Source organism: Mchenga conophoros, linkage group LG1 (assembly GCF_057382185.1).
Source record: "Mchenga conophoros isolate Kocher_MC1m ecotype Shallow Benthic linkage group LG1, M_conophoros_male_GT1.1, whole genome shotgun sequence".
NCBI classification, from domain to species: Eukaryota; Metazoa; Chordata; class Actinopteri; order Cichliformes; family Cichlidae; genus Mchenga; species Mchenga conophoros.
Window position 1 is genome coordinate 11,574,236 of NC_140526.1, and position 24,041 is coordinate 11,598,276.

Genomic DNA, 24,041 nt, shown 5'->3' on the forward strand with positions numbered 1-24,041 from the left:
CTTAGCCAACATGTGTGGCATAGAGAAGATAACATGCGAGAGAGAAAAAAAACTCTTAATAACTTCTTCAGTACATTAGCAATGACGGAGAGGTCATGGCAGATCTGACCATGTCTCGGCTAATAAAACTGCCTTATTGACCAGGTATAGGCCCAGTCAGACCTTTCAGATCTGAAAGGACTATAGCTGCTAAGAAATAACTGGTTGACTAAATGTAATACATTCAATCAGCTGCATCTGATTAATTTATTTATCTTATGCTGGATAATCCATTTAACACTGATGGGGGTAGAGTAATTATTTTTACTTTTGATATTTTCTGCACAATTTTCCAATATTAGAGTTCTATCTGTATTAAGGATTTCATAGTCTTTATTGCAACTTTTTCTGCTCGCATTTCTGTAAATGTCCCCACATGCCACTGCTGTAAAATTCAGGATCTGGCTGGTGGACTGGGCTCAACATACACTTGGCTTTAATATCATTCTGGGTTCTTAACAAACCTTTTGTTAGCATGCTGACTGTGTAGACGTTTGCAAAGAGTTGAAGTTGTGTTAGCAGTATAATATTATTGTCTTTGTCCTGGGTGCATTTTGCACTATACCATCACGCTCATGTCCTTTTATGCAAAAAAAGTAATTTTCATATCTTCACTCCTGAAAAGGTGTAGAGAGCTCTGCTCAGCTGACTGCAGCAGGAAGAATATATTTATGTAATTAGTAAATTTAGTACAGTAACGCGTTATTAAAAAAGTTAATGTCAGGATAACTTATGATACAGAAGCTTATCCTGCTGTAGGTCCATACACATCGCCAGTGGCTTACGCAGGTTTGGACAAGCTGTCTGCGATATGTTGTTCATATGTTGTTCTAGACTAATAAAACCTCAAAATGCAACACAGCTCACAGTAATTTCTTGGCTTAAGTGTTGGGGTGACTGAGATATGCACATATGGCTACAATTAATACTAGCCACTGAGTTTCTGTCAGTAATGTTTGTGTGAGCTGTCTGTGTCCTCTACTGTCTATATCATGGAATACTAATTTTAAGAAGGCTAAACAAAATTAAGGTCATCCCTGTTGAAAGAAAGACCTTATGATAGCATAATTAAAGGTGACAGCACAGCACTATTGTTTGCCAGTCTGCTGCTTCCAAATCTCTCCTGATAAGAAACTTACAAAGAGAATAGGTTTTATAGCTTGCTTTTAAGGTTAAGCATGCTCCCCAAAACCAACTCTATCTAGTCTAATTAAATTCAAGATCTACAGGGACTGCTTCCTAAAATCGAAAAGATAAAAATATTTTTAGCCTCTACATTTTCCTTGAGAATGTGATCAAAGGCATTGCAGGTGCGTGTACAGTCTAAACACAGCACACCGACAGATTTAAACACAGCACTTCCATTAGTTAAACCGTAAATCTGTAACAGAGCAACAAACATTTAGTAGAAAGTATATCCAAAAGTGCAGGTATGTTTTTAAGCTTAGCCCCTTCCAAACGTAAACCCTTGTTTTTCAAATGTTGAGTCAACACTGCACCCTAGTGGGTATCATATAGTGCTTGAAACTGTAAGTAACTGTAAGTAACAATTAAAATACATATGTGCAATCAAAGTTTTCAGTATGGCATTATCATATTGTATGTAGATTAAACAGTAACGTTTCCAAATAAATAAATGAAACAAGCCATCCATTTTCTGCCACTAACCTCATTTTATATAAATAGATAAAAATGTAGGTTAAACTTTGTTGCATTCTGATTATTTTGATGATAGACTGTATGTGTAGTAAGTGCATTTTCCCTATTCATAGGTTATTGTTACTAAAAATAGAATGGTAAAGACATGTGTATATATCTATCTACTTAGCACTTTTAATTCTTATTCTTATTTTTATTTTCATGTCTATTTAAGCGTAATTTATGACAGTATGTTTGCACTGAAGCACCGCAGCAATTTCCTAATGTTGTAAACCTGCTCAACATTTGGCAATAAAACCCTTTCTGATTCTGATTCTGATTCTGATGTGTATTGTGACCAGTCATATAAAATTAATAACCCCCCTTGCCCTGTGGGTGGTCTTTATCCTTCAAGGTCAGGACCTCTGCCAGATGACTGGGAGCTTGAGGGACCTACGCAGTATCTTTGCTGTTCCTAGGGCTGCGCTCTTCTGGACAGAGATCTCAGATGTCATTCTGTCTTGGGATCTGCTGGAGCCACTCACCCAGTTTGGGGGTCACTGCCCAGGGTTCTACAATTACCACAGTAACCATTGTTGCCTTCCCACTCCACATCTTCTCAGGCCCCTCTCCTTCCTCTGCTTGTCTATCATACTATGTCCACTTGATTAGCCATCACTAGTTTGTCCACCTGTAACAGAAAGTCCCACAGGACCTTATTTTGGTCATTCTCCACCACCCTGGGGAGCAATGTTCCCTTTAAGCTGCGTGCGTAATTGCGCCCTGCTGGCACGGTCTCAGCGCACAGAAAATCTGCGTTGCGCACAAAAAAACATCGTCTGAATTAAAATTAAAATTAATACTTTAACAATTCTGTCTTGCAGTGTTAGTCAGTAAGTGACAGGCTGCTCCCGTATGGGATTAGAACGATGTCACCTTATCCCATAGTCCAGCCAATAATGCGATTCACATTCGTATATACGCAGCTAATCAACGTTGTTGACAGGCTATGACAGGTCGTGTCCAAATTCATGGGCTGCATCCTCCTGAGGCCGCATTTGTAGACCGATTACGTCACAGCAACACGCCGAAGGCTGTTCAAATTCATAGACTGCTCCGAATGCAGCCGACAAATGCGTCCTCCTTTTCCCCGAATTTGAAGGATGGGTCGGGTGTGTCCTTCGTGGCCCACCATATCCCAGAATTCATAGCGCGGCCCAGCCAAACTCCAGTTTCCAGCAATGGCGGCCGCTACTAAGTTTTAAAATTACTCTTACTAATCTTTCTGGGTCACAAAATAAACGTTTAACATATTTTCAGGCGAGAAAGTAGTTGTGTAAACATCAAATATCTGCTCGGTTTATCAAGACATCGCATATTTGCCAAAGTGCTTCGACGTTTTCGGAGACGTCTGCTACCCACCAGCTCGACAGCTAGCCGGGAGCTCGAGGGTTACTGATGCGGCCGAGAACGGCACAACTCCCGGCACATCATTTTCAGATCATCGCGGACTTTCGCTACTCGGGTTAAACGTAATATATAAGTCACTTAGACAACCTAAAAATGTTATTGTTGGGCTTTTTTCAGTGTTTTGTTTGTTCGTGAGTAAATCGGTTTGGCTGAGATTAAAGTTATTAGATTAGATTAGATAAAATAAAACTTTATTAATCCCCCTCCTCCTTGGTTTTTACACAGCTGACTAAACGTCAAACAGAAACCTGATTAAACATAAGTATGAGACAGTCGAGAATTTACGCCAGTGTCCTGTTATATTTTAGATAGCAAGGAGCAGACGGCTGAGTTTATTAAACTCCACCGAGACAGCGGCGACGCTAATCTGAAGGCTAGACCGTCCAATTTCACGGCCGTTTACTTCCGGCCTACCCGACCTTCTGAGGACCCGGCCCACGTAGACCGCGAAGGCCGGGTCCTCAGGAGGATGCAGCCCATGAATTTGGACACGACCAGTGTCCTTATGTGCCGACACCGGTGTTTTAGCTAGCAAAGCGGCGTGGCTGATGTGGAGTGAAGCCACTTAATGACAAGGTGTACAACCATTGGAGATGTGAGCAGGACAGACAGAACAATTGATGTAAAAAGTGTGGACTTTATACCAGTTTTTAAATTGTGTTGATAGGCCACGTAAAACCAGAGTTATGATAAAAATATATGCAATGTTTGGTTTTCTTCCTGAATACTACCGTTGTTTATATTTACAGCAGGAAGAAACAGTAAAAATGGCGTTTTATAAGGAAAACGCTTGAAAGCACTCTCCACCTGTGAGCAAAAACAAAACCAAAAAAAACCCCACCCTTTCCTATTGGTGGAAAAATGTACCATGTCGACCAATCAAAAAATGATATGGTAACATGGCATTTAGTTGTTTAGGAAAGGGGGAAGTTTTAGGAGTGATGGCGGTGTTTTGAGATGTGAGAGATTTGCCACGTTTAGCGCAAATCTTGTGTAGTTAGTGTGTAGTGTAGTCTATAGTTTTGTTGTGTGTCAGAACAATGAGGCGACTACTGAATGTTAGAGGTGTTACAGGAGTGATACATCTCGTTGTTAGGCCTGCAGGTATCAGGCTTGTGATGTTCTCCTTTATCTCATAGTGGACAGAAATAATTTTTTGGAGTGGCAGAAATAATTTGTATGGCATCAAATTTAATGCAAAACAGCTGATTGTTCTGTCAATAGTTTGAAATGTTTTTTTGTTGTTGTTTTTTTAAAACGCCTTGGCTGCATTTTTAGGTAAACAGCTGCAAAAAAACTTCATTGTTTGCAAAACTCAGTTACTTTTTTGAGGAAGTAACTATATAATTAATTGCCCAACAATGGTCATTACATACTATATTTTGCAGACAGAGAGTTACAGGACTCTCTCCCAGACCACTGACTCATACTCATAATACAAGTCAGAGAAAGAAAGAAAGTTGTGTTTTCAAAATTGGAGTTCAAGTTATTTTTACTTCCAATAGTGTTAACATACTACACAGGTCATGAACAAGATTTTTTATTTTATTTTAATTGTAAGTGGGCTAAAGCAGTTAATTAAAGGTAGTCTAAATGCTGTAATTTGATTATTTTAATAAACCATGTAACTTGGATGGATTCGATGCTGGCGTGACCAAAGTGCACACGTCTGCTGTTGCTCACAATGGTCCAAGAGACCACTCAGGGAGTTTGTGTGTTTGTTCAGACACATGAAAAATTAGAGGGAACGTTGCTGGGGAGCATATCCCATTTTGACCTCGGGATTTCAAAGTGATACTTGGCACAGATGTTCCTGTAGAGTTCCTGCCAGCCACTTGATTATGTCGTTCCATATATGCCCTGCCTGCTAACATCTGCACCCTGCTGTTATGTACTGGATTGTCTCATGGGGCATCTTTGCACAGCTTGCACCTGGAGTCTTGCCTGGTGTGGTAGACCCCAGTCAGTCTCTATGGAACTTAAACTTAGAATTTGTTCCTGTGCTGCCATAGTGCCTCTGTGCTGTCTTTCAGTCCAGCTTAGGGTCCAATTAATCTTGTGCAGTTCTAGGCATTCAAAAATCCACGTGTTGAGTTTTTCTTTTTTTCTTTTTTTGGGAATTTTCTTGTAGTGAGTGCAGGAAGTGCGGTCAGTCTGGGCTTATAGTTCAGCTGATGTTTTGCCTGTCACGGTCTGCGGCAGGCGGGTCGTGTGTGGGAGTGTGAGGTTCCAGGTGCAGACATAGACGAGGAGACAGTACTGAACTTGAAACGAAAAGCGAGCCTTTATTTGGGCTGATTAACGTGGCAAACAACAGAAAGCACAGAGGCAAAACTAAACTAGAAGCTGAACTGGGAAAACTAAGAACTGACACTTAACTCAGACAGCAGGGAAAGCGAAGACAGGGTGACAATGATACATATGACGGGGACAACTACAAACAGGACTCTGTACTTGAACAACAAAGAACTATGAAACGTATACACGTAAGCAACATGGACATGACCAGTAGTGATGTCGAGGCTTCGAAGCTTGTGTCGAGTAATTGAGGGAGCGTTTCCGCGATGCGCGTATCGAGGCTTGCTTCGTTTATGGGAGGAGCTGAAAATGATGACGTCCGAAGCCTCGCTGCCCGGCTGTACCACGTGACTGGTTCATGAAGTGGTTCGAACTTTGCCGCGAGATATGACAGCGATATAAACCCCTCAGACTTCATTCAAAATGTAGGTGTTTGATGGAGAGTTGCGGTTAGTGAGAGTTTGGAGACAGTTTGGAGGTTTATGAGAGTGAGGAGAGAAAGTCAGGAGAGAAGGGAGCCAGCTAAGAAGAGGAGGATGTCCTCCCCTGTGTGGGAACATTTTGATCTTATTCCTCCCAACAAGGTATGTAAATTTCTACAGAAGATGTATTTTCATAATACTGATGGTGCAATACAATTCATGTTAAGCTGTCTTTACTTTTGTACAATGTGAAGTGTTTGCTATGTGCCAGGGAGCTGGGATATAACAACAACACCTCATCCATGCTTAGGCACTACAGCTTTGCATGAGAATAAGGGGAACACCGATTGTAGAGCAAGACCAGGTGAGCCATCAAATGCCATGATAATATAGCATGCAGTAATGTTACTAAATGATATAACAATATTATATAACTGTTATAAGTTATGTGTGTGATATTTATATTTGTGCTTTGTCTTTATTGTCTTTCCTCAGGAGAACAATCTCAAATAGATGAAGACCTGGTTAGCATGATGATTGAGGACTCCCAGCCATTTAGCATTGTGGAGGACAAAGGATTCAAAAGATTTGTTAAATCATTAAATCCTAGCTATGTTCTCCCCACTAAAAAGGTCATAAAAGCAGTGAAAATTTAGTTTTTACAGAATAAAATGTGAACAGGCAGGACTGAGGCTCAAAGCCTCAGTGTGTAGCTGTCCATACCTCAACGTTACAAAAGCACAACTACTGTCCACACCCCAACCACACCTCACCTCACAGTAAATGATCATTTCCATTTTAAGCATTTCCAAATAATCATTTTCCATACTGCCAGTATAAATATACACAGTATACTGCATCACTACGTGTTTTACACCCTCCTTTTGTTGTTGACATTTACAGGCTGTGTGCAAAAGGCCACACTCTTCAAATTCATGCCAACTAATATTTTTATAATAATAATAATAATAATATAATGTACACTTTTATTGATCCCCGTGGGGAAATTCTTCTCTGCATTTAACCCATTCACTCAGTGAAGCAGTGGGCAGCCACCAGTGCAGCGCCCAGGGAGCAGTGTGTGGGGATGGTACCTTGCTCAAGGGTACCTCAGGGTAGCCGTTCAGGGGATTCGAACCCCTGACCTTCCGATCATGGGGCAACCGCTTTACCTACTGAGCTATCCCTGCCCCAGTAGGTGTCCTACTAGAGCAAATGAAGCTTCAAGAAGCTTTGCGCTGGGATGAACCAATTGGATGAAAAGCTTCAGTGCTTCAGTGCTTCATGAAGCTTCATCTGCACATTTTTTAATTAAACATTGATTTATATACATAGACACACACAGATATTTTGCTTAGGCTAAATGTGGCCAATTGCTTTACTTTAAATAAAGCAGCAAGTCAATATTATCAAAACATGGTATTACACTCTAATGACCATTTTAGTTCAGATTGACATGCTTGCTACTGAAAATTCAAATAAATAATTAGCTTTTGGAAGATATATTTAAAAAATGTTTTCGTTAAATTGTTTGGTTGCTCATATTCAAGGCTAGCCAGAACTCATCATATAATATTAACAAATGGATTCACCTCATAAATGATAACTTACTGCTTTATCAGACATCAATTACTAGCTGTTTAAAATAAATAAATAGATAAGCCTCATTTTATCTGTGCTGATATCATCCCCTGGCCAGGGGCATGTCTAAAGGGTGGCACAGGGTGGCACTGCTCCCCTATGAAACATAACAAGAACAACATGTGACCTCCTGTAAGACAACATTAATCATTATTGCACACCCACACTTGTACAACACTGTGTTTTTTGAGCAATTATGCTCAAAGCACTAGAAATAACTAAATTCTAAGTTCTGTGCATGGAATTTTACTCTGTATAAAATATGTAAAATTAGGAAATTAATTAGCTTTACTTGCAAAGAAATGAACATCAGAGTGAACGTTTTGTCCTCAAATAAATGCCTGACTAAATGACATTATTATCATGAACTTACCTTTATTTTCTCACACCGAAAATAAATTAAAGACGCACTGAATGCTGGGATTCTGCAGGAGCGGGGAGGTTGCGGAACGCCATCTTTAAACCCCACAAGAGGCCAGCTACAGTTGTGCACCGGGATGAAAAACACTACCCCTGTAGCGGGATATTAGGTCAGATCGTACAGAGTGTATAGTTGATTTCCGATTAAGTAAATAATAAAGAACACCACGATGGGACTGTAAGGAGACGGTCTCAGAACACCGCGAGAGCCTTAAAATGTTGTTATCATAGGCAGACAACAACAATAGACGGAAAGACAACAACGGACTAGCTCGCTAACTCGTTCGCTAGCAGCTTGCCAAGCACTGCGCTGTTTTCAGGCGTTGACTAAAGCTAGGAGCTAACTAGCTGCTTCATTAGCAAATACCTCCGTTTGTGGTGAAATTTGACCGGAGGGGACTTATAGCTGGCACTGCGTATCCAGCTAAATCCGCTGGGGCAGACCGCCATCTCTTTGCCACTTTTTATAGTCATTTTCTTTTACTACAGTTTACGCTGTTTCTTTAGCTAGCTGAACGCTAAGTCCCGACTTCTCCCCCTCCCCAGCGGCCCAGCCGGAGATGCGTGGAAGATGTCGGTGTCGGGGCTGAAGGCCGAACTGAAGTTTTTGGAGTCCATTTTTGATCCAAACCACGAACGATTCAGGATAATTGACTGGAAACCTGACGAACTGAGTTGCCAGTTTAATGTAACTGGGGAAAAGCTATTAATTATTCACTGTAATATAACGGTAAGTGGACGAGAATTCAGATGCCGGGGTTTTGCCTTGTTGGTAGCTAGCGAGCTAAAGTTAACTTGATAGTCAGGTAATAAGCTACCTTCACAACCGTACAGTCTGACGCTAAGCGGGACAGGTTTTACATAGTTGAAATAATCAGTGTCATTTCGCTATTTGTTGTGTGATATTTGTTGAGGCAGTTCACATTACGCAATGTTTTTAGGCAATCCCAGCATTTAGCTCACGATGCATCCAGAATGCTAATGTCGTCAACTCAAATTTTCGTATATAATTGTAAAATTCAATGCGTTAAAAATCCTGCAACGCGTGTAAATAAGTGTTAAACGCATTGGTATCATTGTGTTGTGTTTTTTGTTGTTTCTAGGAATCTTATCCATCTACACCGCCAATTTGGTTTGTGGACTCTGATGACCCGAGCTTGGCTCAAGTTTTGGAGAGATTGGAAGATGTGAGAAAAGGCAGCACTCTGGTAGATATCCTTATATTCTTAGTGCACTTTGTGACATGGGACACTTTAGGAATAAAGCTGCTCATCACTTTAACAGCTTCAAAACCTTAACCAAATAATGATGTAAGCTGGCCTCACTTTAAAGGGCGAAACATATTTCCATATTTTTAAGCAGTTATCAACAATACAGATGGCTCCAACATGCATTTTAGATTAATCCAAGACACTATTAGCATAAGCAAACTCCAACTTCAGTGTCACTCCTTATTTTTCCCCTAGTCATTCAAACTGCACCTGCAGGCGTATAGAGGAGCATATTTTTAGGCTAGACCTACATGTCTAAAACCACTAGATAATGTTACAACAGCTGGATTCAGATTAGTACAATAAACAAAGAACGGATGGAGTGCATTTCTTTTAAAATATGAGATAAAATGTAATATCTTAAATATGAGCTTGTATGTAGTTTTTTGTTCATACTTCTAGGCTAGATATTGTAGTTTCATATTATTTGTTAACCTGGATGCTTCCCAAAAAGATTCAAAATGCTACAGCGAGAAGACTAACATGGGGCTCATATTTATTCCATATTAGTGTCTTTTAATTGCCTACCTGTTAAATTCATAATTTAATTCAAAATTCTTCAAAGTGGAGACTTTCTTGTTGTTCCTAATAGAATGGGAAGTATGGCTTCCAGCTATCGGGTTCCTCTCTTGTGGAAGCAGTTCTCTGTTTAGATTTAGGAAGCAGGCATACATTTTTAGGAGTAGGCTTAAAATTCTCTATTCCTGATGAAGCTTATAGTGCGAACTGGATCAGGTGACCCTTAACCATCCCCTAGGTATGCTGCTATAAGCTCAAGCTGCTGGGGGTGTCCCATGATGCACTTGTTCATCACTTGCCTCTCTTCATTTCTTTTTTTAATTTCATTCGTTTACCTGTAGTATCACACTGTTGTGCGCCATGGATGTTTTTCTGTTTTTCTACTGGCTCCTTTAGTTTCTGCTTTGGTGTTTGTCTCCCTCCCTCCCTTTTTTTTAATTTTTTTTTTTTTAATTTAACCTTTTTTTTCTTCTTTTTTTTTAACTAGTGTTGTGTTTACAAAATGCACACCTTTTTACATAGGCTTTCAAATCTGAAAGTCTTTCGTGCATCAGTGTGTGCGTGTACTTAAGGAATTTGATAAGCATGTCAACGAGCAGGTTTGTTGTTTGTTCCAGTCATATTAGACCACCAGGACAACTTTAGAGGTCAAAATATCTGACAAGTAGTCAGATATTCAAGTAGGTTCTTATCCCTGGTATGAGGTGTACATTATGTACTTTTTTGGGGGGAGGGGGGTTAAAGCTCTTTTTTTCTACATGTGTTTGTAGCACAAAAATATGTTGTATTTAAGTGTTAGTGTTTGGACAGGAGGGCTTTTTTTTGGTTGGATTTATTTTTGTTTGATACTTAATTTGGTCTATATAAGGATTACAACATTGTGAAGCTGTGTGACACATGAGTGAGACAAACCTTTGTCTTTGTTGATAGATAAGATCTCCGTTACCTTTTTTTTTTTTTTTTAAGCGCAGATGTTTTTGGTGGTACAGTTTCTCAGCTGCACTAAATTTACAACAGCATAATACACCTGTTTAAAGATTGTCATCCATCCTTTTGCCTAAATACAATGCTAGTCTTCCCACATTTGTTTGCAGCACTGCTAATGTTCTATGTTTAATTCTTAGCTTTAAAAGTTATATGTGGGTCATTTGTCCAAAACTGATTCCTATACTCATAATGTGTGCAACTTTTTTTTTCCAGAAACATGTGAAAGTCAATGTTTCTGCTATATGACCTTGCTCTGTATTCTTATTTGCAAACTTGTATAGTTGCTCCAATTCTTTATTTTGTTTTTCCTTTCAAGCTTTTACAGCAGTTGAAGAAACTAATTTGTGACCTATGTCGACTGTATAATCTTCCCCAACATCCTGATGTGGAGATGCTGGACCAGCCCTTGCCTGCAGGCCCAGTGGGACAAGACAGAAAGGCAAGTCTACCCACTTGATGTTGTCAAATCCAGCCTAATGGACAATAGCTTCTCAGATTACTTCTAATGAATATGCCTTGCTAAAATACCTTAATGTAGATTGGGATGTTTTATATTGCACTCAAAAACCACTTATAGTTAGTTATGAAATGACCCTCTACATTATAAACACCCTTGGTGATTCATGTGAGGCTCTTCTTCAAGTCAGTGAATTGGCACTTCCCATGTTTAGTAAAATGTGTTCTCCTGTTTTTTAAAATATTATTTTGCAAACTAATTAACTCCTTATGGTCTGTGTTGTTTTTTGTGTGTGTAGCATGGAACAGAGGAGGTCACATCTGAAGAAGAAGATGAGGAGGAAATGGGAGAAGTAAGTCATCCTCTTCAGTCTAAAAAACCTGACGCATTACTCTGGAGCCTGTACTTTGAAACAAATTCAACATACCCCGAATCTCTGTTCCTTATCTGCCTTTACATTCCTCATAGTTATCGACATGAAAGGGTCTGCTGATTTTTTTCTTTTTCTTTCCCAAAGTAAGAAAAAACTATAAGATTAAAAATATATGAACAGGTTAAACGCATGGGTGCTAAAGGCAACACAACTTCTGCAGCCAAATCAGGGCTGTGCGTGAGTCTGAGTGATATATGCTGTATAAAGTGTAATATATGCTGTATGAATGTTTGAATTTTAAGCTCCTTTGGTCAGTAAGAGTAGAAAAGAGCTAACATATTAGTAAATATAAAAAAAGGAAAGTCAGCAAAAATACAGTTAGTTAGTTAGTTAACAGATTTATCAGTAGTACAGCTCTATCATTAAGTAATGAGAGAAACCAATAGATCAGATTTTTTTAAGGTCTTATTTGTTTAAAAAAATTAGCTGGAACCTCAGTGGTGTTTAATGGTCTGAAAGCAACTTTCTGGGATAAATGTGAAAACAGAATTCAAAAGTCTTCTTGCAAACATTAAGTTGCAAATATATGACCTGTTTTCAGACCGTATGTTTAAGTTTATAGAACAAGATTTTAAAATTGCTTCAAGGAGAAGGGGTGGGGTATGATACAGTTAGTTGCTTCTAATAAGTCATATTTCATACTAATGTTGATCAACAAAAAGACAGAATTTAGATGTTATAAAATACTTTTAATCGTCTTGGTATCTGTGCACGGAGGTCTCTTCCAAGAATGCGGTAATCCTGTTGCTACCCAGGGTCAAATTTAAAGTGAAACCCAGTAAGCCCAAGTCATGCTTTGTGAATTGACTTTTTTTGTCTTTGTTTATATTTTTTCCCCTCGACTCCTTAATTTGTATGGATTTTATGTGGAGTACTTTTGGCCTTTGTTTATGTATTATAATTTGAAAAATGTTTGATGAAAATATCCACAAGTTATGCATGTATGACTATCATCATAAAATCAAACACTAATAACTTTTCTCATCTTATCACACTGCAAATGTCTTAACCGTGGGCTTTTTGTTTTGTTGTATATGTGTATGCTGTTGTTATTTAAAATGTTTGAAATATTAAGTATGATCCAACAGGACATCGAGGATTTGGACCACTATGAAATGAAAGAGGAGGAGCCCGTAGATGGGAAGAAATCTGAGGATGATGGGATTGAGAAGGAGAATTTGGCAATCTTGGAGAAGATCCGAAAGAACCAGCGCCAGGACCATTTGAATGTAAGTTTCAGGAAAAAAGGCCGGTTAATATTTATCACACCTTGCTTCTAATTCATTAATCTATGCAGCATTTCGGTATACCCCGTTTGTCATTAGTGATTGCATTAGTGAATAACAAAAGATGCCCTCAATGTGGGGTACTGATATAAATATTGATGTCTGATATGATAAAGCTTTGTCTCTGACACTGGCCCAGCTTAAGTAAAAATGGCAGCTTTACCCCTAGGACTGCATTCTTTGTCTTTTATAGTTGTTTTATATTTTCCAGGGAGCTGTGTCTGGCTCAGTGCAAGCCTCTGACCGTTTGATGAAGGAACTAAGAGAGATCTACAGGTCTCAGAGTTATAAGACAGGTATAAACAGTACACAATGATTTGTTTAACCTTTGAGCAACAAAATAATCACACATAAATGTATCATGGGTCCTGTCTTTGTTTGTAATGGAGGAATATTTTTGAACGTTAGGCATTGCAATAGAGAGCCGTGGCATTTACATGGTCAGAGGAAAGTATTTGGGAAGATGTTTAGTGTGCTCAATTCCTTACTCTCACCATTGTGAGGTACCTTACTCTTTCTGTCTTGTCCTAATGAGGTCAGGACATGAACACTCATGTGGGTGTGGTGATTGTACTGTAGGCATCTACACCCTTTACTGTTTACTGACAATCTTTCTATAGCAACACACCATAGAATAAGAATATTGGCTGACAGCATGTGACGGTGGGTCATATTAAACAAAATGCATTTTATACTTTGCCTCTGTGTCTTACGCACCACTCTCAAGAGAGCTGATCAAAAGGACAGGGGTTTATTAGGGAGTCTGCTACTAGGCCTTGCAATTGCAGATATCTGAAGGTTCAATTTTAAACAATTTCTTTTGCAGGCATCTATTCAGTTGAACTTGTTAATGACAGCCTATACGAATGGCACGTCAAACTGAGGACGTAAGTAACTTTAGGATATTGAGTCATGAATTAAAATAATAAAAATAAATTATATACATGTGCAAAAAGGCAAACTGTGATTTTTATGACCTACAGGGTGGATCCAGATAGCCCTTTACACAGTGACTTACAAGTGCTAAAGGAAAAGGAGGGAATGGACTACATTTTACTAAACTTCTCATATAAAGTAAGTAAACCTGATGTTTTGCTAACAAATAATGAATTGGATTTATACAGCGCTTTTCAAGGCACCCAAAGCGCTTTACAATACCACTATTCATTCACTCTCACATTCATACACTGGTGGAGGCAGCTACAGTTGTAGCCACAGCTGCCCTGGGGCAGACTGACAGAAGCGAGGCTGCCATATCGCACCATCGGCTCCTCTGGCCAACAGCAGTAGGGTAAAGTGTCTTGCCCAGGGACACAACGACCAGGACAGAGAGCCCAGGGATCGAACCGGCGACCTTCCCGTTACAGATGCGATTCCCAACCCCCTGATCCACGGTCGCCCCTGATCAAAGTAAAATGCAATGTAGGAATCTTTTGAAGTAAATGAACCTTTTTTCTGGTTACTTCTGCAGGATAATTTCCCTTTTGATCCACCGTTTGTCCGGGTAGTTTCTCCTGTGCTTTCTGGAGGGTAAGTTAATTTTCTTGGTACACTTCTATAATTTCTTCCCTTTTAAGTTGCCATTATCAAGCAGAGACTGCATTAGTGTAAGATTTAAAAAGTGATTCTGCCTTATTGTTTCCTTTCCCGTGCTTTAGTTATGTTCTTGGCGGAGGTGCCCTGTGCATGGAACTTCTTACTAAACAGGTATTTTTATAATGGTTTCATAAAACGCAGACGGCAAATTTAGGTATTGCCTTGGTTTGTTTTTCAATGTTTTTTTTTTTTTTTCCTTCTACTCTTTGAATATATATATTTTTTAAACCTGCTGTTATTGACATTTGGTTTTCTGATTGCAGGGTTGGAGCAGTGCCTATTCCATTGAGTCTGTTATCATGCAGATCAATGCCACTTTAGTTAAAGGAAAAGCCAGAGTGCAGTTTGGAGCCAATAAAGTAAGTGAGGAAGCTTCATTTCAGCTCTGATATAATGGTGGATTCACATAGTGAATTATGTGAACCAAAGTGACAGGGGCTTTCACACAGTTACATGGTTCTAAGTGATGGCCAGTCATACTGTGCAACAGCCTCTTGTTTTGGTAGTGAATGTTGGATTTGTTTATTAATTCCTATCAAATTGGACTGAGTAGGGATGCACAGTACAGGCTGTCTCAGATAGGAAGCAAAACAGCTTTTCATCTTTCTCGGCATGACATTGCAATAGTTTTCAGTTATTGCAATTTATTCTTTCCTAATGACAACAGATCTGATAATGAGTGTAGTTCATCTGTGTTTTTCCAGTACACCACTTTTAAGGCTATTTGTGTAAAACATGTTGCAGGTTTGCTTGTATAGTCTACATATAGAGTCTTAAAATGAAGCCAGTCTTCATGTTTGGTGTTAGATTAGTCTATTATAAGTTGGATAGTTAAAAAAAAGATACCAAAAAGAAAGTAAAATTGAGTCAGACAGGGGACCACACCAGCCCATTTGTGAAAATATATACAATTGATGACTTAAGCCCCTTTTTCCATTAGTACCTACTCGGATCAACTCCCCACGGATTGCCACGACTCAACTCGGATCGTCGGGTTTTCCACTATAATCCAGTACTACCTAACTTGTGTGGTTGTCGTCATAGCAGCTTATCCGAGCGTCCTGTGATCTAATTAATATGTGACACAAACGCTACAAAAAAGGTGGATGTTGAGGCAAGTTGTTTTTTGTAGCCATATCCCTCGTTGCTGGGTTTCGAAAATGGCGGTTTTCATTTTTACGTGAATGAGACGCTCTTATGACTCATCGAATGCGCTACTGACCAGCCAGTCGGTGGCACGCAGTCTGAAGACGCCACATTTTGGTACCTGCTTGTATCACTTGAAACCCGAGCGATCTGAGCAGGTACTAAAAATGTATCTGGTACCAGGTACTGTGACCTAATTGAAAACTGTGGCAAACCATGCTGAGTCGATCAGAGTAGGTATTAATGTAAATAGGACTTCAGTGAGTCTGAGAATAAAGGGACACATCATCTTACTGTTGCTACAGGTTTTGCACTGTATAAAGGTTTTATTGCACATTTTATTCCCTGTAAATTTTCAATTTGTCCAAAAATGGACAAATTAATGGAAGTGGAACAGTTTGGATTTTGTATTTGTAGTTTAAAATATCTCTGTTATCATAATCAGAATACTTTATTAATCCCTAAGGAAATTATGTATTAACCCAGAAATCTTAACACTTTAGTACTGAAGGTAAAGTGTGGTGCACTACAGGTGCAGTCTAGCTTGAATGGTGATGGTGTTTGTGAATGCAGTCTGGTATGAAGGACAAAAAAGTGTCTTCATTATCATCTACCTTGCACACTGTTTTGGTCTTGATGTTAGAGCTTGCTAGATAATAATCTCCTTTTCTTGTAGGAAACAGCTGTCGTTGCTATTTGCTTATTCTCCAATGTTATCCTAAACTCAGTGCTTATGGTAAAGTTGGCTTCATTTTCATCTTTTAATGCAGAATCAGTACAATCTTGCCAGAGCACAGCAGTCCTACAAATCCCTGGTTCAGATCCATGAAAAGAACGGTGAGTGTTTTCTGTCTCCAGTTTCATACAGAATACATTGCAGACCTTGTTTACTGAAACCAAAACCCTCTCAGCCATTAAAGCCGAGGGATATTGGATCATTAACTGTGGTGTATATATACCTAACATGGACTACATTTGAATGTAGTCTGCTTCTGATTCATGTCACTCTGCTACAATAAAACCTGTCTGATTAAATAAAATAAAGAATTTAGGAACTGAACATCTTTAGTGTATATATGATTAATGGCAATGAATGCAATTGAAAAGGACTGCTGGGGGAAAAAAACAAACATACAAAGCCAGATCCTAATGTGCACTATATGTCCTTAGTCTAACAACTGAAAAAAAAATTGCATGGTGGTTTTGGTTCTTGCACTAGTCACCACACATGTTGCTAAATTCAGATGCAAGCCAGTGAGGTAGAAAGTAATGTGGTCAATCATTTTGACATTCGCTATTATTGACTTTGTTTTTCTTTACCCTGTAGTCATCGTCTTCCTTTATCTTCCTTTCCTAGGCTGGTACACACCCCCTAAGGAGGACGGCTAATACAGACTGTTGCCTTTCCTGAACTGGGACCATATGTCTTAGATTTTTCTTTTCCTTTTCCTTGCGACCAATATTGTTTTTATCCTGCAAACTATTTTTGTTATCTACATGACACTTGGAACTCTATACCAAATTTCCCATTAATTGACAACCCAAAAACTAGCACACAAACACAAAGACATCCCACCTCTACATGAAATTTACATCCAATTTCATTAGCTATTGAAAAAAGTGTCCTCTCCTCAGATATTACTTCCCTTTATACTTCTGTTGTCTGATGCAATCAGATTATTTTTTTCCATTCAACATTTGTCCCATACTCCATTAAATCGGTAGACTCAATATTATGTGCTTTCTCACCCTTTGGTTTTGGCATTGAGCATGCCAACGTTACTTGCTGGCTGTGGATTGAAAGGTGCGGCATGGCTTTATCCTCCAGCAGTGGCAGTCTGATGTTCCAGTTGCCAGACAAGGCCTTTCTGGTCACAAACTGGATCTGAGAATGGCTTGTGACATTCCCTAATATGATGCACTGGTAGCTGGGAAGGACATTTAAATGCTAGTGTTTGGAAGGACCCCCACCTTTTCTCTCCTTGGATGGCCTCTGTAATATTGTGCTCATATTATCTTTCATGCCAAGACCCCTCCTCTGGAATAACATGATTCTGGGGATAGTTTGCTTTCAAACCTCTGTCTTTTAAAGCTTGAAACCTTGAGTTGAGGAAGAAGATGATGAGACTTTTCCAGTCTGAGTGGCACAGCCCATAATGACGAACAGCATCCTCCTGGGCTTGGAGATCACTGTTATCATCCCAAGCAGCCACTGGACCACCTCCTGCAGGAGAGATGTGGTGCCTGAGTGGTAACATAGAAAATCTCATCAGGCAACGCAGGGGCATGTTCGGATTGGATTACACTGTAATGTAGTTGATTTTAACTCCACATGTAAACATGTACATTTGTATTTCTGCAAAAGGATTTAATTGTTTATAATGTAACCTTGTCGGGGTCTTTGGCTGGGCAGAGACTGTATTACAATATACTCTTGACTATTAACTGCAGGGGCACTGCAACTTCTCAAGACCCATTTAGAGTAAGAAAGTTGCTTCATTGACACTCTTGCAGAAGGAAACAAAAGTTCACCATGTTCTTATGTAAGCTTATGACTACTGCAGTTTTTGTTGTTTTTATAAATATATATATATATATCCTTATTTTATTGACAGCAGTGACAGTAATCATTCCCCTTATTTGATGGCACCTCTAACTACAATGACCCTAACAATATTGGCATAGATGCAGCTGTTCCTGGCATGCCAAAGGTTTGGCTATTCATATCTAATCACTTAAACCAGACGAACCTCAGTAAGGCTATGCAGTGAAGACAGTCTTGTGGAGTTTTGTTGAGCTGAAAATTAGTCTTAAGACCTTAACAGTATAGTTACCTGCTTAGTTATTGTAACTGGTCTGCATCCTGACAACTTTTCCAATTTTGCAGTCTAGGAAAAAAGTGACCTTTTACCTGCTGACTTTTCCTTGACCTCATGGCTGTTTTAAAGTTCAGTCAGAGCTACAAATTCACAGCAATAGTCTTGACCATATACCTTTCCATTTACCTTTCCTTACCATTCTAGCTTCACACTTGGCAAGATCAACTCGAGGCTGTTCCATTTCCAGAATATTTGGTCAGGTTTGATAAATATTTGTTCAGATTTGCCACAGGAAAGACCTATCTCTTCCCATTACCACCTCTCTGGTTACTATTCATGACCACTCTCAGCGCTGCTGTACCCCTCAGCATGCTGAGGCTTTGATGTAATGTGAATAATATGCAGAAACTGTGGAGCATTCCAATTAATGCAGTTACACGTTTGTTGTGGGTGTTCTGTTGTGTGGTTACTTGCATTGTTTTCAGTATGTTGTCCTGATGACCAGCGTAGAAAGCTTAGTTATGCTATTTCATACAGGCATTCCTCATATTTGAGTTTATTTAGAATTTCCTCAGTGATACTGACCTCAGTCTCAACAGTGTGAGATGGGTACAAAGCATAGAGCTTGTTCGTGTTCAGCACGTCTGGCATGTATTGAGGCTTGCAGGATATGGTGAGAATCACCCTCTTGTGGTGTTCTCACCACAACAATCTCAACATGACTATGGATTATTGGCATGGTTGTTAACTGTTATGATGTGCATTGGTATTCACTTCACTCCGGTAATATTTTTGAGCCCACCCCTGCATTATCTGGAGAAGCAAACTCAGGAATACATACTGCACACTCGATTTTCCAAGCTCTTGCTTCAGAATATCGTCATGAAAAAGGAAAAAAAATTGAATTTGGCAACCTTTTTTTGGGCTGTTTTAAAACTACGCCTCCTTTTTACCTGTAGGTTTTATTGTCAAATTGCAGATAGGATTCTGAGGTTCATATTTACTTGGCAAGTGTTTGGAATGATTTAACAAAATGGAGAAGAGATGTTTTTTGATTATAAAGCACTTGATCAGGAGTTAAGGAAACATCTACCCTGTGTCTTTGATATTGCTGTATTTTGCATGTCCATTTATCAGTGGATCGTTTCCCCTAAGCAACCAAAGACAAGTGGTTGGCTGTTTGTTTTTTGTTTTTTTTAATAGATGTATCCAGTTTTTCAACACATGCGTACTTGTGCTTTCCTACTACATCAGTGCACAGAATTGTTTCTCCCTGTGTGCTGTTTAATTAACCAGGTCAGCTACAGTATGAGACTCATGGACTTACAAGACATCCTACCTGGTTGGATTACTTTTTCAAAGATGCCAGGGTTCCCAACAAAAGCCGCAGTTCAGATTCGTGTGCCATCAGATCAATTATAATCCTGCATCTTTAACTTGACCTTTTGGGGTAATGGTGTACTCAAGTCTGTTGTGCTCCAAATAAGAGCTTTTATTACACCAACATATGTCTGACTAACAAAACCTTGGCTTGACGAGTAACGTATCGGAGGACTGAACTAGCCTGAAACTGGGTTCTTCACCTTGCTTCATTAACTGCGGTGGCCGGGTTATAAAGTTATGCACTGTCGGCATGCTTTGTTTTCGTTTAATTTCTTTTCTTTTTCTTTTTTCTTTTTTTCCATTGCAAGGGTGATTTTGACCATGTAAAGTAATTTGTAAACTTGCATCAAGTTTATGAATAAAGAATTTTATGAATTTTTTATTTCTTTATTTATACAAGTTGATTAGAAGTATGGAAGTAAGATGATCTCTACTTATTCATCTTGGGGTTGAATTGGAGATGTAGGCTATTTCAGCTGCCAGGGCAAAAGGTAGAATATACACTGGAAAACCTGGTGTTGGAGTACAATATGTTACTCTAGCCTAAACGGTAATTAACAGATTTTGAAACTAAAGTGTAAAACTTTTTTGGCTGCACACATGCATAATTACTGTACTGTACTTTTGCAGGTGCTGATGTCCATGCAGTTTAATTTTATTAGCGTTTGAGTGCATGTCTTACATTTTCCAGTAGATGGTGGTGTTTGCTTAATTATTCAGGTGTCAGCTTTTGCTTAGCCTTCCTCACCTAGTATCTTGACAAGACCAAAAGAAATGTGGCAGTGACTTCAGTAACTGTCCATCTGCTTCTCTTTAAACATGATTTTAAGGTTTTGGTTTTTTAACTTATATCTAAGAATCTATGCCTTTTTTAGTATAATAAATAATAGGACCTGCTCAGATGGGTATCTGAACTAGCACGGTGCACCAACAATTATGATGAAATGTTCAGATTACATTGCTGTATGTCTGAAGTAATTTAAACTTGACCAGTGTAGTCAGATGACAGTATGGTTGCATCAGTGTCACATACCCATAGATGCATCTAGTGTGAAGGCAACAGTAACAGCTTAAGGGAAGTGGATGCATGGGATCAAATTGGAGACTTTCTCTTCTTCGATAGTCTTGCAGGGAGTAGAGGAAGTTCCAATTTTTGATTTAGTTTCTTTGGATGGCAATAATTTATTGCAACTTCCCAAAGGGAAACTACTTGAACAGGTGGTGTTCTGGGTAAATGAGATAAACAGATTTGATCCTCTTTAGTGTTTCAACTAATGGTTTAATAGTAGAATTAGTTAAATGGTTAGTTGGCCTTCCAGGTTCTGTTTGTGCTAGAAAACACCACCAGGTGGTAATGGAGCACCCTTATAACTTGAGGCTATTTTTTTTTTTTTTTCTTTCAAAGTCAGTTGTGATATTCAACATTGGCTTGTAACATTGGTCCGCAGTTAGTGCTCCATTATAAAACTCATTCCTGTTCTTACCGTCTCTGTAGCTCATTTCCTCCAAGGTTGAATGAATGAATAATGAGGTCATTTCTTTCAGTGAAAGGTTTGCTATTGATGGAATTCAGTCTCATATGGACATGGACAGTTCATAATCTACCATCAGTTTTTTTTCTCTCCCCCATCTAATGGATGTCACATTTGTGATAAATAGCAGAATTAATCCCAAACAGGTCTCATAACGAGCAGGAGACCCATCACTGATAACAGATGACCTATTGATTGTCATCCTGTTGCAACCTGGATAGTTATGGGTTTTATAAACCACTTAAGCCAAGAACCACAAAATTAGGAACTGGTACCACATCGCTAATTTAAACTTGGATGCCAGCATAATGAGAAGTGGAAACAAGCAGTTTGTCAACAAAAGGCTAATGGCCGGTTGTTACAGCAGTTTTTATTTTTGTTTACTGGTAGGTCTGGATGGCTGCCCTGTGAGCTGGAGAAGAGAAGGGCTCATTATCCGTGTCCAACCTGCTGCTTACCTTGGATCCAGCTCTGCAAGAGATCAGCAAGGGTGGAACACAAAGGAAATACCCTGTGCATCTGTGTGATTAAGTGTCCAAACTGAGGGCGTGAAATAGCTGACTTTTCCTCCTCCACTCTGGGCCAGAGCACTGCGTGGTGGGACGCATTCAAAACCAGCTGGAGCTGATTGATAGCCTCCAGCTTGATAGCCACGTCCATCAGAGCCTGACTGTATTACCTTTTACTGGCAACATGCTCAAGTGTAAACCCAGATTCAGATTGTGTGCATCAACTGGGAGCTCTGAGCCTTTTAGTCCTGTACCTGACCAATCCTCCTCCTCTCACCAACTGGGCAGATATGACATTACGGTTAATGCAGATAGCAAAGATTTAATTTATGTTTACTGTAAATACTAGCTGTCCACAGACAGCTAGTATTTAGCTTAGCCTTGAAACATTTTTTAAAATAGCCTTGCTGTTTTGCCGGTGAAGGGAACAGAATCGTTCTCATTATCAAGTGACATGATTGTGTAGCATACATCTTTAATCACTTAAGATAAAGAATTTAGTGCAAAGGTCTAAATTCATTTGAGTTTTCCACACAGGGTCAAAAGTATACAGGCTCAAATCTTTAAATAAGATGTACTAAGGGTTCTTTTTCTTAAAGCAGTCTTGCCTGGCAGCTTTTGCAATTGGAGTTATGATCTGAACGCAATGTTGTGCCAAATATATTTTGATTTTTTTTTTCAAGATGAGCTCTATACAGTAAATTCTCTTGTTTGTGTGTTTCTTTCATCTGTTTATCAATTTCTGTTATTTCAGTTATTGCAACATATGTGTAATATGAGAATGTCTAAGCTGACAGACAGGAAAGAAAATTTAGGAAGGCGGGAGAAAATATAATAGGGCCAAGGTCTTCTGTTTGGTGATCGTGATCAACTACAACTGGTAGTTTCTCTTTGCCAGCATGAAAAGGACTTGTTTGAAAGTACTCATTGTATTAACCAATACTGAGAACAATGGGAAAGTCTAAGGAACCCAGTGAAGTTAAGAAGGAGAATTTTAGACAGCAGTTGTAAAGGTCTCTTGGAGCTACTGCAGATTTGGAAATCATCAAACAACTGTACATAAGAATTTTTCACAGGTAGGTTTCAATCGCTTTTTTCCCCTTTAAATGAAATGATCATTTAAAAACTACATTTTTTTTGTTTTTGTCTAATATTAAAATATATTTGATGATGTGAAATGTATAAGTAAATATGCAGGAAAACAAAATAAATGAGGAAGAAGACAAATACTTAAAAGTAACGGTGAGGCTTTCTAACCTAAGAACACTATATGTACTCCCAAGCATGGCGGTGGCAGCATCGTGATCTGTGGATGTCGTGTTGCCAGCAGTACAAAACTACCATTCATGCCCATGATTAGTGTATGTACAATTCCAAGAAAGACAACACACTTAGAACAAGTTTAAAGGTTTAAATTTCCTGTTTAATACTGAACATTTTAATAAACATCATAAAAAGAAAATGGAAATATTAACACCCCCCCCCCCCCCCCCATTTAAAAAAAAAAAGTATATATTTTATACCTCGTTATTCTCTTTAGCTTACAGTAGCTATGTAAACAAAATATGCAGAGTGCCTTCATCATGCAGTTTTCTTACCTCCATAGGCATATTTAAAGGGCAGCACTGTGTCTCATTTAGGATGTGACAGCCTGTAGTCGTCTTTTATTCCTGGATGCATTTAATTAAAGTAATCTGTTCCTGCCAACTCCTGCGGTCAGTATCCCAAAGATGCTTTAAACAGTGCAACAGGAACAAAACCAGATGTTTTAACAGACAGCAGGTGCTTCCTGGTATTAATAGACAAGCAGCACTTTTATAGTGCTCTGTGTGAGCCTTGTTAAGCTAAATGGAGAGCACAGGCACAGGGCTAGAGTAATCGTGTCTCTCTCTGAAAAAAGAGCAAATCTCAGTGTGACCTGATGTTACAGCAGATCATCTCGATCGCTATGTCAGGTGTCATCCCCACAGACAGATAGTGAAAAGCTATAAAACACTCTACTGCTCACACTGTGCTGCTGTTTAGATCAAAAGAATTAGTCATTTATTTGAAATTGAGGCCTCGAGCTTTAGGCGATGAAGATGGAGAAGACAACATAACCTAGTAATTAGGATAGATAAGTATATTATCACATATTAGAAATCTCCTTGTGATGAATGTACAGACTGTTATAGT

General features: G+C 39.0%; 1 protein-coding gene across 2 annotated transcripts; it reads left to right on the top strand.

Annotated features, from left to right (window-relative positions):
* The first annotated feature begins 7,948 nt into the window (after window positions 1–7,948).
* On the top strand, window positions 7,949–23,041 carry ube2q1 (ubiquitin-conjugating enzyme E2Q family member 1). 2 transcript variants are annotated; one of them, XM_085259834.1, is made up of 13 exons: window positions 7,949–8,658; window positions 9,032–9,136; window positions 11,022–11,144; window positions 11,461–11,514; window positions 12,684–12,824; window positions 13,093–13,177; window positions 13,708–13,768; window positions 13,865–13,955; window positions 14,353–14,411; window positions 14,540–14,588; window positions 14,741–14,836; window positions 16,394–16,460; window positions 21,748–23,041. In XM_085259834.1, exons 1-13 carry the CDS (start codon window positions 8,500–8,502, stop codon window positions 21,882–21,884), a joined length of 1,227 nt encoding a protein of 408 aa, XP_085115960.1. In that variant the 5' UTR covers window positions 7,949–8,499; the 3' UTR covers window positions 21,885–23,041. The 2 variants fall into 2 exon arrangements, with proteins under 2 accessions (XP_085115960.1, XP_085116038.1); XM_085259912.1 differs by lacking the exon at window positions 21,748–23,041 and adding an exon at window positions 16,981–20,200.
* Window positions 23,042–24,041: the final 1,000 nt, after the last annotated feature.